At 36.4% G+C, this 14,000-nt stretch overlaps 1 protein-coding gene across 1 annotated transcript in view; it reads left to right on the forward strand.

The window, feature by feature from the left end:
* The window catches only part of LOC107688981 (inhibitor of Bruton tyrosine kinase-like), a 35,977-nt gene that overhangs the window by 15,014 nt on the left and 6,963 nt on the right, over positions 1-14,000 (forward strand). Inside the window, exons 12-26 of the mRNA XM_016486835.1 lie at positions 1,399-2,019; positions 3,233-3,319; positions 3,404-3,486; positions 4,939-4,976; positions 5,062-5,158; positions 5,247-5,348; positions 6,113-6,230; positions 7,112-7,172; positions 7,249-7,373; positions 7,460-7,596; positions 8,658-8,791; positions 9,713-9,828; positions 9,914-10,000; positions 10,091-10,243; positions 12,304-12,498. Of these exons, the coding sequence (XP_016342321.1) occupies positions 1,399-2,019; positions 3,233-3,319; positions 3,404-3,486; positions 4,939-4,976; positions 5,062-5,158; positions 5,247-5,348; positions 6,113-6,230; positions 7,112-7,172; positions 7,249-7,373; positions 7,460-7,596; positions 8,658-8,791; positions 9,713-9,828; positions 9,914-10,000; positions 10,091-10,243; positions 12,304-12,498 (2,154 nt within the window). The remainder of the gene's footprint in view (positions 1-1,398; positions 2,020-3,232; positions 3,320-3,403; positions 3,487-4,938; positions 4,977-5,061; positions 5,159-5,246; positions 5,349-6,112; positions 6,231-7,111; positions 7,173-7,248; positions 7,374-7,459; positions 7,597-8,657; positions 8,792-9,712; positions 9,829-9,913; positions 10,001-10,090; positions 10,244-12,303; positions 12,499-14,000) is intronic.

Genomic DNA, 14,000 nt, shown 5'->3' on the forward strand with positions numbered 1-14,000 from the left:
TTTGTGGCTAAATGATGTTTGGAATGTTGGAGTCTTAACATTTCTGGCTTTCAGTGTCACTGAATAGTCCCAGTTCCTTCTGATCAAAGTTGTTTACTATACAAAAGTAAACAAAAATGTCCTTGGAATCAAACACTGATTTTTTTTTTTTTGTAAATTACCATGAATTACTTACGCCCAACAAAACCAGGAAGTCACCAAATTGAATTTTTTTTTAAAGACCGAAACAACAGCGGAAGTGTAATTAATCATCCTAACACATTGGAAAAGATTGTTAATACTGCATTAGTATCAGCCATGTTACCAGCTGATGAATAAATCTGTGGCCAAATACTGTAGAGTTTACTTGGACACGGAGCCCTAAGAGCTTGACATCAGCAGCAAAAAATATGAGAGGCGTTTGGTTTGTTTTGTTATCTTAGCTATGTATGTTTATATAGTTAGTAACATTTTATTACAATGCATTTAGCATTGGTTTTTTCCTCTGCTGCACATGGTCTGACTGAGCAGCCTATTTTAGGGTTGTGACCCACCAGTTGAGAACCACTGGTCTGTGTTTTGTATTTTGCAGAGCCCAGTTTTTTCTCTTATCACATTAAGAGCCTATTTACATATGTCACTTCATGTGTTCTTACTGATCCAATTTGTTAAAACTGTTGCATATATCTTAAATTCCATGCTCTGCCTTTATCTTTTTATCATTTTGGGAAGAATAACATTTATATATGTGGCTTCCAGATGCATTTGCACTTGTTCAGTTGTGTCTCAGACCATCTCCTGATGTGGTTTGTGTGATCGGATCGCAATCCATCTCGAATGCATTTCTATGGGCTTTTACACCTGGTCATTTTAGCTCTCCAGTTAAAGGAAGCGCATTTAATTGGCCAAGTGTAAGTAGGCTAAAAATAACTGCTGCTTGAAAACTGTACAAAAGCACAGTATTTATGTCTACAACGGTGGAAGAATTCAAACATTGTTAACTGAAACTAAAACCATAAAAAAATATTGTTACGTGAAATAAAAAAAACATTAACTGAAATGAAATAAAATACAATAGTTGCCAAAGCAACATTTCTCATTTTATTTAGAATAACGTGTTGTACTAAAATAACTAAAACTGAAATAAAATTAATGAAAACAATGATATTAAAAATATATGAGAACAAATAAAAAAACACATAAATTACAAAAACACAACAAAATTAAATCATAAAATGTATAAATAAAGTTATTAAAAATGTACGAAGAAAAGCTATCTCAATTATACTAAAATAACACTGCATTCAAGAACTATTAATGGAATAAAATTGTGAAAATCATTCAGTTCCTGTATTTTGTTCTGAACTGGTTTCCAATTTTAATTATCTTGTGTTAACGTTTCTTCTCTCTGTTCTTCAGCTTGTATGAAGTTCCCACCGCTTCTGCGTGCACGTTCTCCCAGCACTTCCAGCACCTCCTGGCCGAAGCCGATGAGATGGACAGCATCCATGACGTGACCCTGCAGGCTGGCGATCGCACCTTCGCAGCACACAAATACATCCTGTCCATGCGGTCGGACTTCTTCCGTAAAGTGCTCCACCCAGAGGGCTGCAAAGAGGGTGTGGAAGATGGAGAGGTGAAGAAAGGAGAAGACGCGGTGGGCTGTGATCTGCTGGTCCTGGAGAAGGTTTCTCCTGAGATGCTGGAGCAAGCGCTTCACTTCATCTACACAGACTCCTGTGAGATGCTGATTCATGGGACCCGGCCCATCGTCCCTCGCTCTAACCAGAGCTCCGATCCTGAACCACAGCAGCAGCTGATCCACAGTCTGCAGGCTCTAGGGCTGGAGAAGTGCTCCGCTCTGGATGTGTACCGCTCTCTTCCTGCTAAGACTCTTGAGGATGCAGACAAGCCCAAGGCCAAAAGCACTAAGTCTGGGAAAAAAGGCAAGAGCGGTAATGTCGGTGAACCTGGACAAAACCCAGTGAAGATGCTGCAGGGCGTCGCCAAAAAACTGGGCTTGGGGAGCCTCTCAGCACGGTGAGATGCTTTTTGAATGTATTTTTCCCCCCAAAGTTTACTTGTATGTTAAAGGAATAGTTGACCAAAAAATTTTAATTGGCTGAACGTGTCCTTCTCATCCTCAGGCTGTCCAAGATGTAGATGAGTTTGTTTCTTCATCAGATTTGGAGAAATGTAGCATTACATCACTTGCTCACCAATGGATGCTCTGCAGTGAATGGGTGCCGTCAGAATGAGAGTTCAAACAGCTGATAAAAACATCACAATAATCCACACCACTCCAGTCCATCAGTTAATGTCTTGTGAAGCCAAAATACGGGTCCATAATCCAAAATACCGTTTTCTCCAGTGAAAAAGTCATCTGGTCTGAATCAGGAGAGAAATATGCACAGATCAAGCACCGTTTACAAGCCGAAACAGTTTTAAACAAATATGTGTGTGGATTTGGACATCAGGTGATGGACTTTTTCACTGGAGGAAGCGTTATTATGGATTATGGACTCGTATCGGAAGCTACAGTATGAACTTAAAAAGGTATTGATGGATTTGTTTCTTACAAACCTGCAGCTTTTGGCTTCAAAAGACATTAACTGATGGACTGGAGTGCTGTGGATTACTTGTGGATTATTGTGATGTTTTTATCAGCTGTTTGGACTCTCATTCTGACGGCACCCATTCACTGCAGAGCATCCATTGATTGCAAGTGATGCAATGCTACATTTCTCTAAATATCCAAACTCATCTACATCTTGGATGGCCTGAGGGTGAGAGGGTGAGTACTTTTTTGAGTGAACTATTTCTTTAATCAAGGTGTCTTGCACCAAAAGCAGTTATGCTTCTACAAGAAGAATACATGCAATACTACCTTATATTTTGCTCAAAACAAGGTATCTTAAGAGGGAACTTTTCCTTTTTAAGCTCACTTGTAGGTCTGTGACGATCATACATTTTGTGTTAAAATAAGACTTAATTTAAATTCAGCAATGTACACTCCATTTGTTATCATTAAATTATAACTCATATTAATCATTAATCACCACCCTGCTCTCTAAATTTACTCTCAAAATGTTCTGTTATAAAAATCGGCTGAACACTTAAGAATTAAACAGACTGTTTTTGCTGATGTACTTTCAATATTTTTTGTATGTAAATGAGGGGTTATTATTGGCTGTTGCTATAATTCATCAAGGTATCCTGGTTGCTAATTAATAAGTATTTTATGACTGACTAGGCTTGATGGGGTGAAGTTTGAAAATGGGAAGATCAGTGTGGTGCAGAAGAAGACGGGTAACAAGCTGCGATTCAACCAGAAAAAATGGTGTGTGTTGTGATGAAGCATCAATGGAGGTCATACACTCTTTCAGTGGCTGTGAATACAGATCTTCTCATTGTGTGTCCTCAGCTCGTACCTCTGTGACGTCACGCTGCGCTCGGAGGACGGCAGAGAGTTTCCCTGTCACAAATGTGTCTTGTGCGCTCGGCTGGGTGAGATCAGATGTTTTATTTCACACTTGTGTCCACTGACATTTTCATATTGATTCAGATGCTGTATTTAATTTGACTCAAATGAAAATAAAGCTGTTAGTGTTGGAAGGTGAAGCCCATTACATTGTGCTGTTGTATAGCATTCTTGTATAGCATGAAGCATTCAAAATACATCTTTGCACCGTTTTTTTAATTGGATAGGAATGTCTCCCCCCTTTTTTGTCAAATAAATAGACTACTGTTCAAAACTTTGGGGTCAAAACTAAAGACATAAAAATTGTCATTACTTGAAATTAAACATTGTCTGAAATAAAATATAATATAAAAAACGAAACTTATTTTATTTCAGTTAAATGCTAAGGCAATTGTTATAATTTTCATTAAATGTTTTGAAGTACTAAAATAACTAAAACTAACAGTACAATAACAATTACAATAACAAAAAATAATAAGGACAAAAACACAACAGTATTACTAAAACCTGTATAAAATTTAAAATAAAAAATATATATAAACATAAAATCAAAGTATTAGCATATGTTAACAAAACATATCAAAATGTATAATAGTATGATCATACTAAAATATTATGATACTGGTCAATAAGATATTTTTAAATGAATGCTTTTATTCAGCAAGGGTGCATTAAATTGATCAAAAATGCCTGTAAAGACATTTATAATGTTACAAAAGATTTCTGTTTCAAGTAAATGCTGTTCTTTTGAACTTTCTATTCATCTGTGAATTCTGAAAAATCAAATACTTTCCTCAAAAATATTCAGCAGCACAACTGTTTTCAACATTGATAATAATCAGAAATGTTTCTTGAGCTGAAGACTGGAGTAATGATGCTGAAAATTCAGCTTTGATCACAGAAATAAATTACATTTGACAATATATTCATACAGAAAAGTGTTATTTTAAATTATAATATTTTTCTCGTTTTTACTGTATTTTTTAAAGCAGCTTTGGTGAACATTTCAGTTCAGAAACATGGCAATAATGCACCAGTCAACTTTTGTTTTGTATATCTGTATGTATCTGTCTACCCTGACTAAACGCAACTATTATGATTACTGATTCTCAGAGTGATTTTTGGGCACTTCATTAACTTCGGATCCTTTTAAAACCTGTTGAAACAAAACGAAGAGATTTATCAGAATGCTTTTGCTGCTGTTTTCCAGACAGTGATAGTTGAAAATGACTAGAAAATGTAAAACTGACCCATAATTTGTTCATTTTTTTGTGAGAAACAGACCAAAACTTAAGTTTCTTGCTAAAAATCCCTTAATTTTATGGTCCTTTGGAGCTTGAGAGTCCCCATTTATCTTCATTTAGCAGCTTAGACATTCTTTGTGCGTGTTTCACATAAGAAACAAAGTGTGCATTATCATATTTTATTATACATGGTGTGTGCTTTTAGTGATTTAATTTTGACTCTTATTTCTGCAGAGTATTTCAACAGTATGTTGGGCAGCCCCTGGATTGAGGTATGATGGCATGACATAAAGTAGCAGCATCTTCTCTCTGAACTGGAACTGTTGTGTTCATGTGAGTGTCTTCTGTCCTCTTCAGGCCACCAGCTGCACTGCGCTGGATATGCCCACCACCTCGGAGGTCCTGCAGGCCATTCTGGAGTACATCTACACCGACGAGTCTCCCACTGTCAGAGGTTTCACCCCAGACTTTGTGCTGGGATGTTATTACCTGCCGTTTCTTCCTTTCGCCAGTGTAATCCATTATCTGTCTTTATATCTCAGAGTCTGTGAATGTGGAGTTCGTGTGTAACGTGCTGGTGGTGGCGGATCAGCTGCTGATCACCAGGCTGAAGGAGATCTGTGAGGTCGCCATCACTGAGAACCGTAAGTCTGCAGTCTGTCATATGGCTTCAGAAAATATACACTAAAATACAAAGTTTGTGGTTGGTAAGAATTCTTTGTGTTTTTGAAAGAAGTCTCTTCTGTTTATCAAGGCTGCATTTATTTGATCAAAAATACAGTAAGAACAGTAATATAATTACAGTTTAAAATAAGTGTTTTATATGATGATATATTTTAAACTGTAATTTATTGCTGTGATCAAAGCTGAATTTTCAGCATCATTACTCCAGTCTTCAGTGTCACATGATCTTCAGAAATCATTCTAATATGCTGATTTGCTGCTCAAGAAACATTTCTGATTATTATCAATGTTGAAAACAGTTGTGCTGCCCAATATTTTTGTGGAAACTGTGATGCATTTGATTTTTCAGGATTGTTTGATGAATAGAAAGTTCAAAACAACAGCATTGATTTGAAATATAATTGTTTTGGCCATTATAAATGTATTTCCTATCAGTGTTGATCAATTTAATGCATCCTTGCTTCAAAAAAAATTTAAAAAATTTAAAATTACTGACCCTTAATTTTTGAACAGGAGTGTTTTACACAGGCCGTTTGTCGTATTCCAAGAACGACTGCAACTTGATATTTTGAATAGTATGGAAAAGTAGCAATAACTATTGAACTTTTATCTTTCACTTGATTGTTATTATTGCATTGCATATAATATACCATGCATAGTCCAAAATGTTGCAGTGTAAAACAGACACCAAGGTGAGATGATTTTGTCCATGTATTGTGTGCAGTGACGCTGAAGAACGCTGCGGAGTTGCTGGAGTTTGCCACCGTGTTCAACGCTGATCAGCTCAAACTGTCCTGCCTGCAGTTCATGGTCCTCAACATGACGGCGCTGCTGGAGTCCAGGTGAGATCCAGACCACTAAACCCCTGCTGCTTAAAGGGACAGTTCACCCCAGAATAAAAATTCTGTCATCATTTACTCGCCCTCAAGTTGTTCCAGACCTGTTTGAGTTAACGGTAGCCAATTTACTTTCATAGTATTTTTTTTTTCTCTATACTATGGAAGTCAGTGGCTACCGTCAGCTGTCTGGTCACCAACATCCTTCAAAATTTGCGTTCAACCGAAAGCAAGGATGTCCTCAGTTCACGCTTAGTCTTGTGTTCAAATTATATATTTAAGAAATAAGGTGCAAGAGGTTGACCTTTCACTTTTAATTGTAAAACTGTGAATATAAAACACTCAGATCTTCTGGTATGAAGCACCGACAACTTTCATGTTCAGGAAAAAGAACAGATACACTACTGTTAAAATTGTGGGGTTGGTAAGATTTTTAAAGTCTCTTCTGCTCACCAAGGCCAATTTATTTATCAGGAAAAACAGTAATATCATTACAATTTAAAAGAAGTGTTTTCTTTGATGATATATTGTAAACTGTAATTTATTTCTGTGATGCGCAGCTGTATTTTCAGCATCATTACTCCAGTCTTCAGTGTCACATGATCTTCAGAAATCATTCTAATATGCTAATTTGCTGCTCAAGAAACATTTCTGATTATTATCAGTGTTGAAAACAGTTTGTGAAAACTGATGCATTTTATTTTTCAGGATTCTTTGATGAATAGAAAGTTCAAAAGAACAGCATTTATTTGAAATAGAAATCTTTTAACATAAATGTCTTTACTGTCACTTTTGCTCAATTTAGTGCATCCTTGCTGAATAAAAGCATTAATTAAAAAGAAAATACCCAAGTAGCTCATGTGTCTGTCCGTCTCTCTGTCTGTCAGAGCGCTGGAGATCCTGAGCGATGGTGTCCTCCTGGATCTAACAGCTGCGTACAGGAGAATGGTAAGTTTAAGTCATCGTTCTCGTCTGCTTCATTGAAGCTCTGCTCAAAGATCCTGACATCAGACTCCTCTGACAGATCCCAGCCATGCAGAGACGTCTCATCACGCCATACGCCGACGCTCCGGATCTCAGCGCCTATGAGGACCGAGAGTGGGACTCCGCTGTGGACTGTAAAAGCGGCTCTGAAGCCGATCGCTCCAGGTGTGAAATCTTCCTGCTGAAAGACTGTAATATGAATATGAAGGACTGTCCAGCTGTACTCGGAGTCCTCTCTGTGTTCAATCTAGCGATAGCCTGCTGAAGAAGGCCAAGATGAGGGCTAAGAGGAAGCCCCGGCGGCGCTCGGACAGCTCTGGCGGATACAATCTGTCTGATGTCATTCATAGCTCTCCTACTGATGCCATCCAGAGTCCGGCCACTGCAGGTCAGCTCACTCAGCCTGCATATGAAACACACTAATTAACTGTTTGAGCAGAGCAGCACTCTCACTATTGCTCATCAGATCCCTCGGTGGTCTCTTTCGAGATGAGCAACCATCCCAAAATACCTTAGCAACCACTCATAAGACCATAGCAACAGAAAAATACCACTCGCACTTTCTTCAGAAAACTGATATTGATCATCTAAATGAGTGGTTCTCAATCAGTGGGCATCACCAAACTTTCAAGGCAGCCACAGAAATAATTAAAATGATATAAATTAACTTATAGTAAATATAGAGTTATTATAGTTAACTAAAACTATTTTAAAAAGTTATGTTCTTGAAATAAAGTAAACTAACTGAAATAAAATGTTTTATTTTTTATTTTATTTCAGCTAGCTTTCAAGGCATTTCTCATTTTCCTTTAACTTGATGTATTAAAATAACAAAAAATTGAATAGGCATATATAAAAACATGATAAACTAATAAAAATTACAAAGCCAACAAAATTGCTTAAACTTTAAATAAAAGTAGAATGAAAACAAAAAATATAAATATAATAAGTTGTTCAAAATATTAATAAGAACTATAATAGTATCTCAGTTATACTAAATTAACACTGGTTTATGTATTTCATATAATTTAATTCTAATAACAAATTTTTTTATGAAAAATATAAAACTACTGCTACTTTGCAAAATGTAAGTATTACTACTGTTTTAATAAATAATGATACAGTAATACAATAATACAGTTATAAAACTTCTGTAATCACAAAATAATTGTGGTTAATTTAATATTTTGACACTTTTTGACAGATATTTTTAATTGCATATACTTGCAGCAGAACATACCAGAGGAAATATTATAGATTGCATGAGGAGCTTTCGAATATTGTGTTGGAAAATGGGGGGCCTTCAAGTCAAAAATGTTTAGAACGACGAAAATCACGTGATGATCACAAAGCAAAAATGAATTATTAGGGCATTTCTATTATTTGAGTAGTTTTACTTCAGCCATGTTTATTTTGGCTGGATCTGTTTGACCTGGCTGTGCTCCTCAGGTTTGGCTCATTCAGTGAAGGCCAGTTCAGTGGAGTCTCTGCCGGAGCTCATCACGTCTGACTCTGAGGGCAGTTATATGGGCAGCCCTCGAGACCTGCAGTCCCCCGTCTTCCACGACAGGCCTGATACGCAGGTAAAGCCACAACACCCGCATAATACAAACTCTCAAATTCCAGAGACACACATTTCATAATGTGGGTGGTATAATAACACATTATTTAAAATGCTATTTTCAGTTTCACTTACTACAGAAAGCAACAGCTATTGTAATATTTAATCCAAAATTATTTCAAAATTATTATTGCTTTTTAGTGTAACTTTACTTTTTATATATTAAGATATTATTTTTGTTTTATATATAATACACAGTACTCCTATATATTTATGTATTGTCCATTTGTAAAATGTAAAGATATACTAGTAAAATTGCTGTAGGCTGCATTTATTTGATCAAAAATACACTGAAAATATGAAATATTATTACAATTTAAAATAACCGTTTTCTATGTGAATATATTGTAAAATAGAATTTATTGCTGTGATCAAAGCTGAATTTTCAGCATCATTACTCCAGTCTTCAGTGTCACATGATCCTTCAGAAATCATTCTAATATGCTGATTTGCTGCAAACAGTGTTTTATCGAATATTTTTGTGAAAACTTATGCATGTTTTTTTTTTTTTTACAGTAGAAAGTTAAAAAGCCTTTGAAATAGAATGTTTTGTAACAGTGTAAATGCCTTTCCTGTCACTTTTGGTTAATTTAATGCATCCTTGCTTTATAAAACTAATTTATTTTAAAAATATATAAATAAACATACTTATGATAGTGTATATTTTGTATTAAGATTCTACACAGTTATAGTCCAAATAGCTGTGCTTTGTGGATTCGCTCTGCTTGAGTTATCACAATAAAATGAATGCTGTTGAGTTTTATACGGTACTGAAATTTAAGTAATTTTTCATCCTCCCACCAGAGAACTCGTATCCCATTATGTCTGAGTAAATGATGACAGAATTTTCACTGTTGCATGAAAGAATATTTGGTGTTTGTAGTATGAGAGACGTGGACCGATAGGACTAAAGACTCCTCCTGGCACCCCTGTTTTGAAGAATGGCCCCGTGCCGACTCAGTCGTCCACCCCTGAACCCATCCCTACAGTCAAAGCAAGGTGATTGAAATGCTCTGTCACAGCAAACAGTGGATGTTCTTGATTGGTATCGCTGTAATTCTGAATGTACGTTCAATCTCTGTAGACCGGCTTCTGTCCTGGACCTCAGGGCCATCATGGAGATGGAGGCCAACTCTCTGAACATGGGTGCCACACACAAGAGTCCCAGCTCGTAAGTCTTCCATCATGGTAGTTCAGCTAGTTATTTACTGTGCTTTGTTTTTTTACTCGATTCTCTGCTTATTGCTTTAATGAACACCAGCTCGAGCAGCAGCACTAAGGTCTCAGTCGTCCCCAGTAAGATGTCTCAGAAGCAGAGGAAGATGATGGCTCTGGCCTCCAGAGTGGGCAGCACAGAGAATATTTCTGCTAAATCACCGCCGTCTCTTACTCTGGTTAAACCTGTGAAGACCTGGTGAGAGCCTTATTCCATTATGTCTCTCAAATGAAGTGCATATAATGTAGGGTGACCATATGTCCTCTTTTCCCGTGACATGTTCTCTGTTTTTTTGGGCCTTAATTGGTTGCACTTTATTTTACAGTACATGTACTTACATGTACTTACAATGTACTTACGGTGTACTTACCCAAGGAAGTACTGGTAATATAAGGTAACTACATGGGGTAGGGTTAGGTTTATGGTTAGTACCTAGTTATTGTAATTACTACAATAAGTACATAGTATGTACATGAGGAACAGGACTGTCAAATCAAGTTAATTAGGGGTGTGCGATATGAAGTTAATTAGGGGTGTGCGATATGACGATTTTTGATCGTGAACAATTAAAATGTCTCCACAATCTGGTTTTGAAGAAATATGGTAGTATCGCACTACTATTCTTATCAGTTGCAGTTCTGGCACCTCCGTCTCAATATACTGTACAACACAACATACATTCACATCAAATGTTAACTCGCCGGTAGAGTTACACTCATGGAACACTGCACTTATTCACAATCACAAAAGTACATTATTTGCATGTGCTTTAAAGTCTTGCCGGTTAAACATTTCATTCACATGCTGTTCTGATGTGCGCTTTTTCTGAGCGTGTACACCTGAAGCGCGCGCATGCTAAAAAACCTGTCAAACAGCGCCTGATTACTGAGTTATCTTTCACGTCTGATTGCGCTAATACTGTCAAAAACACACAAGGTTTACATGTAAACACAGTTGGTTATGTCTAAAGTGAAAGTAAACAGTTCAGAGAAAATCAGATGTGTGCAGCTCTTAAAGTGACAGCAGACTAATAGTACTAAACATGATGCCGCTTGTCATTAAAGGGAGAGTTCACCCAAAAATGAAAATGATTCACTCACTTTCATGTTGTCCCAAACCTGTATTAATTTCTCTCTTGTGCTGAGCACAAAAGAAGATATTTTGAAGAATGTGGGTAACCAAACAGTCGCTGGTCTTTGAATTCTTTAAAATAACTTATGTTCAACAGAAGAAAGAAACTCATTCAGGTTTAAAACAACTTGAGAGCGAGTAAATGATGACAGATTTTTCATTGTAGGGTGAACTATCCCTTTAATGTTAATAAAACAACAAAACACAAAGAGAAAAATCACTCACTGCTCTTGACTGAAGAACTTTAATACAGTCACTTTAATAAGAATCAATGTATAATTTATACAGTGAAGTGTATATAGTGTTTTTATATATATATATATATATTTGTTCATTCAGTTTTTTGAATGCTATTGCAAAATACACCTACCATACCTGAAAAATAAAGTACTGTTTGTTTTATTTGTATATTATGTGTATTTGTAATGTGCGTCTTTGTTCTTATTTTTTAATAACAAATATAACATAATGACAAAGATTTTTATCTTCGCCCACTTTGGCCTAAATGTCTGCCATTGTTTTTTTTATTTTATATTTTGTTACCTTATAAGGCTTTGTTTTTAAAATAGGAAAAATAGTTTGACTGTACTGCTCAGACAACTTGCAAAATATAAAACCAACATAACAAAAAAATCATGAATCGTGATTTTCATGAAAAAAATCATGATATGATATTTTTGCCATATTGCCCACCCCAAACTTTAATCTGCTGCCCTCTGCCAGAAAGTTGTCAATGGGAAGGAGGTTTACCTTCCAACATGACAAAGACCCAAAGCAATACGAATACATTTTAACATTTAACAAGCTGTATAAATAGTATACCTTGATTAATGATTCCTAATGCATTAAATAACACATTTAATTATTGCTAACAATTTTATTTCAGTTTTTACCATTAAAAAGTAAAAGTCCATCAAAAAATTGAATAAAAGGTGAAAACATAAATGCATACATAAACAATATGGTCACTTTATATAAGGGAAATTATTTAAAGTGTCCTAGCTTAAGCCTATGGGTGATTTTGGCAGAGCCATTAACTTTCTCATTTAGAAACAGTGATTGGCTAATGATGTTTTCAATTCATCAGTTGTGTCACTCATCCAAACCTTATGTCATTGTGTTGTCAGGTCGACAGTAGTTCAGTCCCCGCCCTCCTCCAGTTCCTTCCGGGATCTTCTAGTAGAGGAGGAGCAGCGTGGGAAACCCTCTCCAGTATCCCCAGTGACGGCCAGGAGTCCAGCAGCTGCTGCAGGACCACCGATATGTGCCAAAAGAGTGACTTTTAAATGTGCCGAGAGCAGCGACCTGGAGAAACCAGCAGGGTGAGGAACATCTCATTCAGTGCACAATGTCCGTTCACTAAACACCTGATGCGCATGACACACCAAACTGGAAACACTTTCAAATCTGATCTAAATCTGATTGGCTGGATGTACGTTATCCCACTTATTACACAACTGCTTGCCACATAAGTAAATCATTAGATACAAAATATTGATCCGAGTTGAAATATTTTATTAACTCAAAGCACAAAGCTTCTGCAAAGAAAAACAGTTCCTAACAAACGGCTTTGAGCCTAGACAAAGTTCGGACAAGACAGACATTTATGGCATAATGTACAGTCGCATCACTAATTACACAGATTTTCACCACATAAAAATGTTATTTGAGAAGAAAGCGTTTTAAAATCTTACCTGTTTATTGTCTTGATTTGGTTAAAATTCCTCAATGGTCATGTAAAACAACATCTTTCTTTTTTTCCTTGTCAAAATCAGCTCTGTTCACTGCGAGCCGTTTCAGTGCGTGTCTCTTTAAATGCTAATGAGCTACTGCTCACCCCGCCCCTCTCTTCTGTGGGGCGTGTTGACACAAGAGGTGTGAAACATATCTGTATATGGCTCCGAGGTGGTCTAATTCAAATAGCTAGCTATCTATGTAGAAACCGGCTGCAGGTTTAAGCGGCTCGCTGGATGATACAGTTTCAGACTCAGACAGCACGTAACAAACTGGCTCTGTGTTTTCTTTTCTGCTTTTCTGAGCTGACAGACATGCCAGAAACTAAATGCTAAAAAAAGCTAAAAAAAAAAAATAAAAATTCCCCTTTAATATTCGGATTTCCCAATTTGCTTGTGGGCATTAGATACATGAGAGACATGCTCCAAAAAGATATGTACTGGGAGTAAAAAGACAGAAAAATAAGAGCAAAAACACTCAAATATGTTGTTTTTAGTAGTGTACTTCTGGGATATTTCATGTATCTCTGTGAAGGATATATGCAGTACATCCAATGAATTTAGCCAAAATAAGGTATTATTCTTCTGCTGCCTCCCTTTGAGATGTCTTACATTTCCTCTTTTGTAAACGCACACTAGGTTTTGGATCAGAGCTCTTGTGTGAGAGCAGGTGTTATTCTGGTTCTCATTCATCTGTATGTTCCACCAGGTGGCGCTATAATGCTTCTGTATAACCCGGGCTGTGAGTGAGCGGCTGTAGTCAGTGGGACTGAAGTCTCAGTCATGATACAGTACATCTGCTGACATGCTGCTGTGTTTTGTAGGTGTGAGTTTTGGCTAATGTTTGGAAGAATGATCCTTTTTCCTTTTTGCTGTTTTCTCAAAGAAATGGGATGTGCTTAGATCTTCAACAAGTGAAATGACCCGGAATATTTATTCCAATATTTATTCAACTAGACAGATAAGCGTTTAGAACATTTTTCACAACAAAAACAAAAAGCTGTCCACAGTTGGGAAGAAACAGTTTAGATTTTTTAGATTTTTTATATATATATATATATATATATATATATATATATATTACTATTTAA

The sequence above is a fragment of the Sinocyclocheilus anshuiensis genome, unplaced genomic scaffold (assembly GCF_001515605.1).
Source record: "Sinocyclocheilus anshuiensis isolate Anshui unplaced genomic scaffold, SAMN03320099.WGS_v1.1 scaffold181, whole genome shotgun sequence".
Taxonomy (NCBI): Eukaryota; Metazoa; Chordata; class Actinopteri; order Cypriniformes; family Cyprinidae; genus Sinocyclocheilus; species Sinocyclocheilus anshuiensis.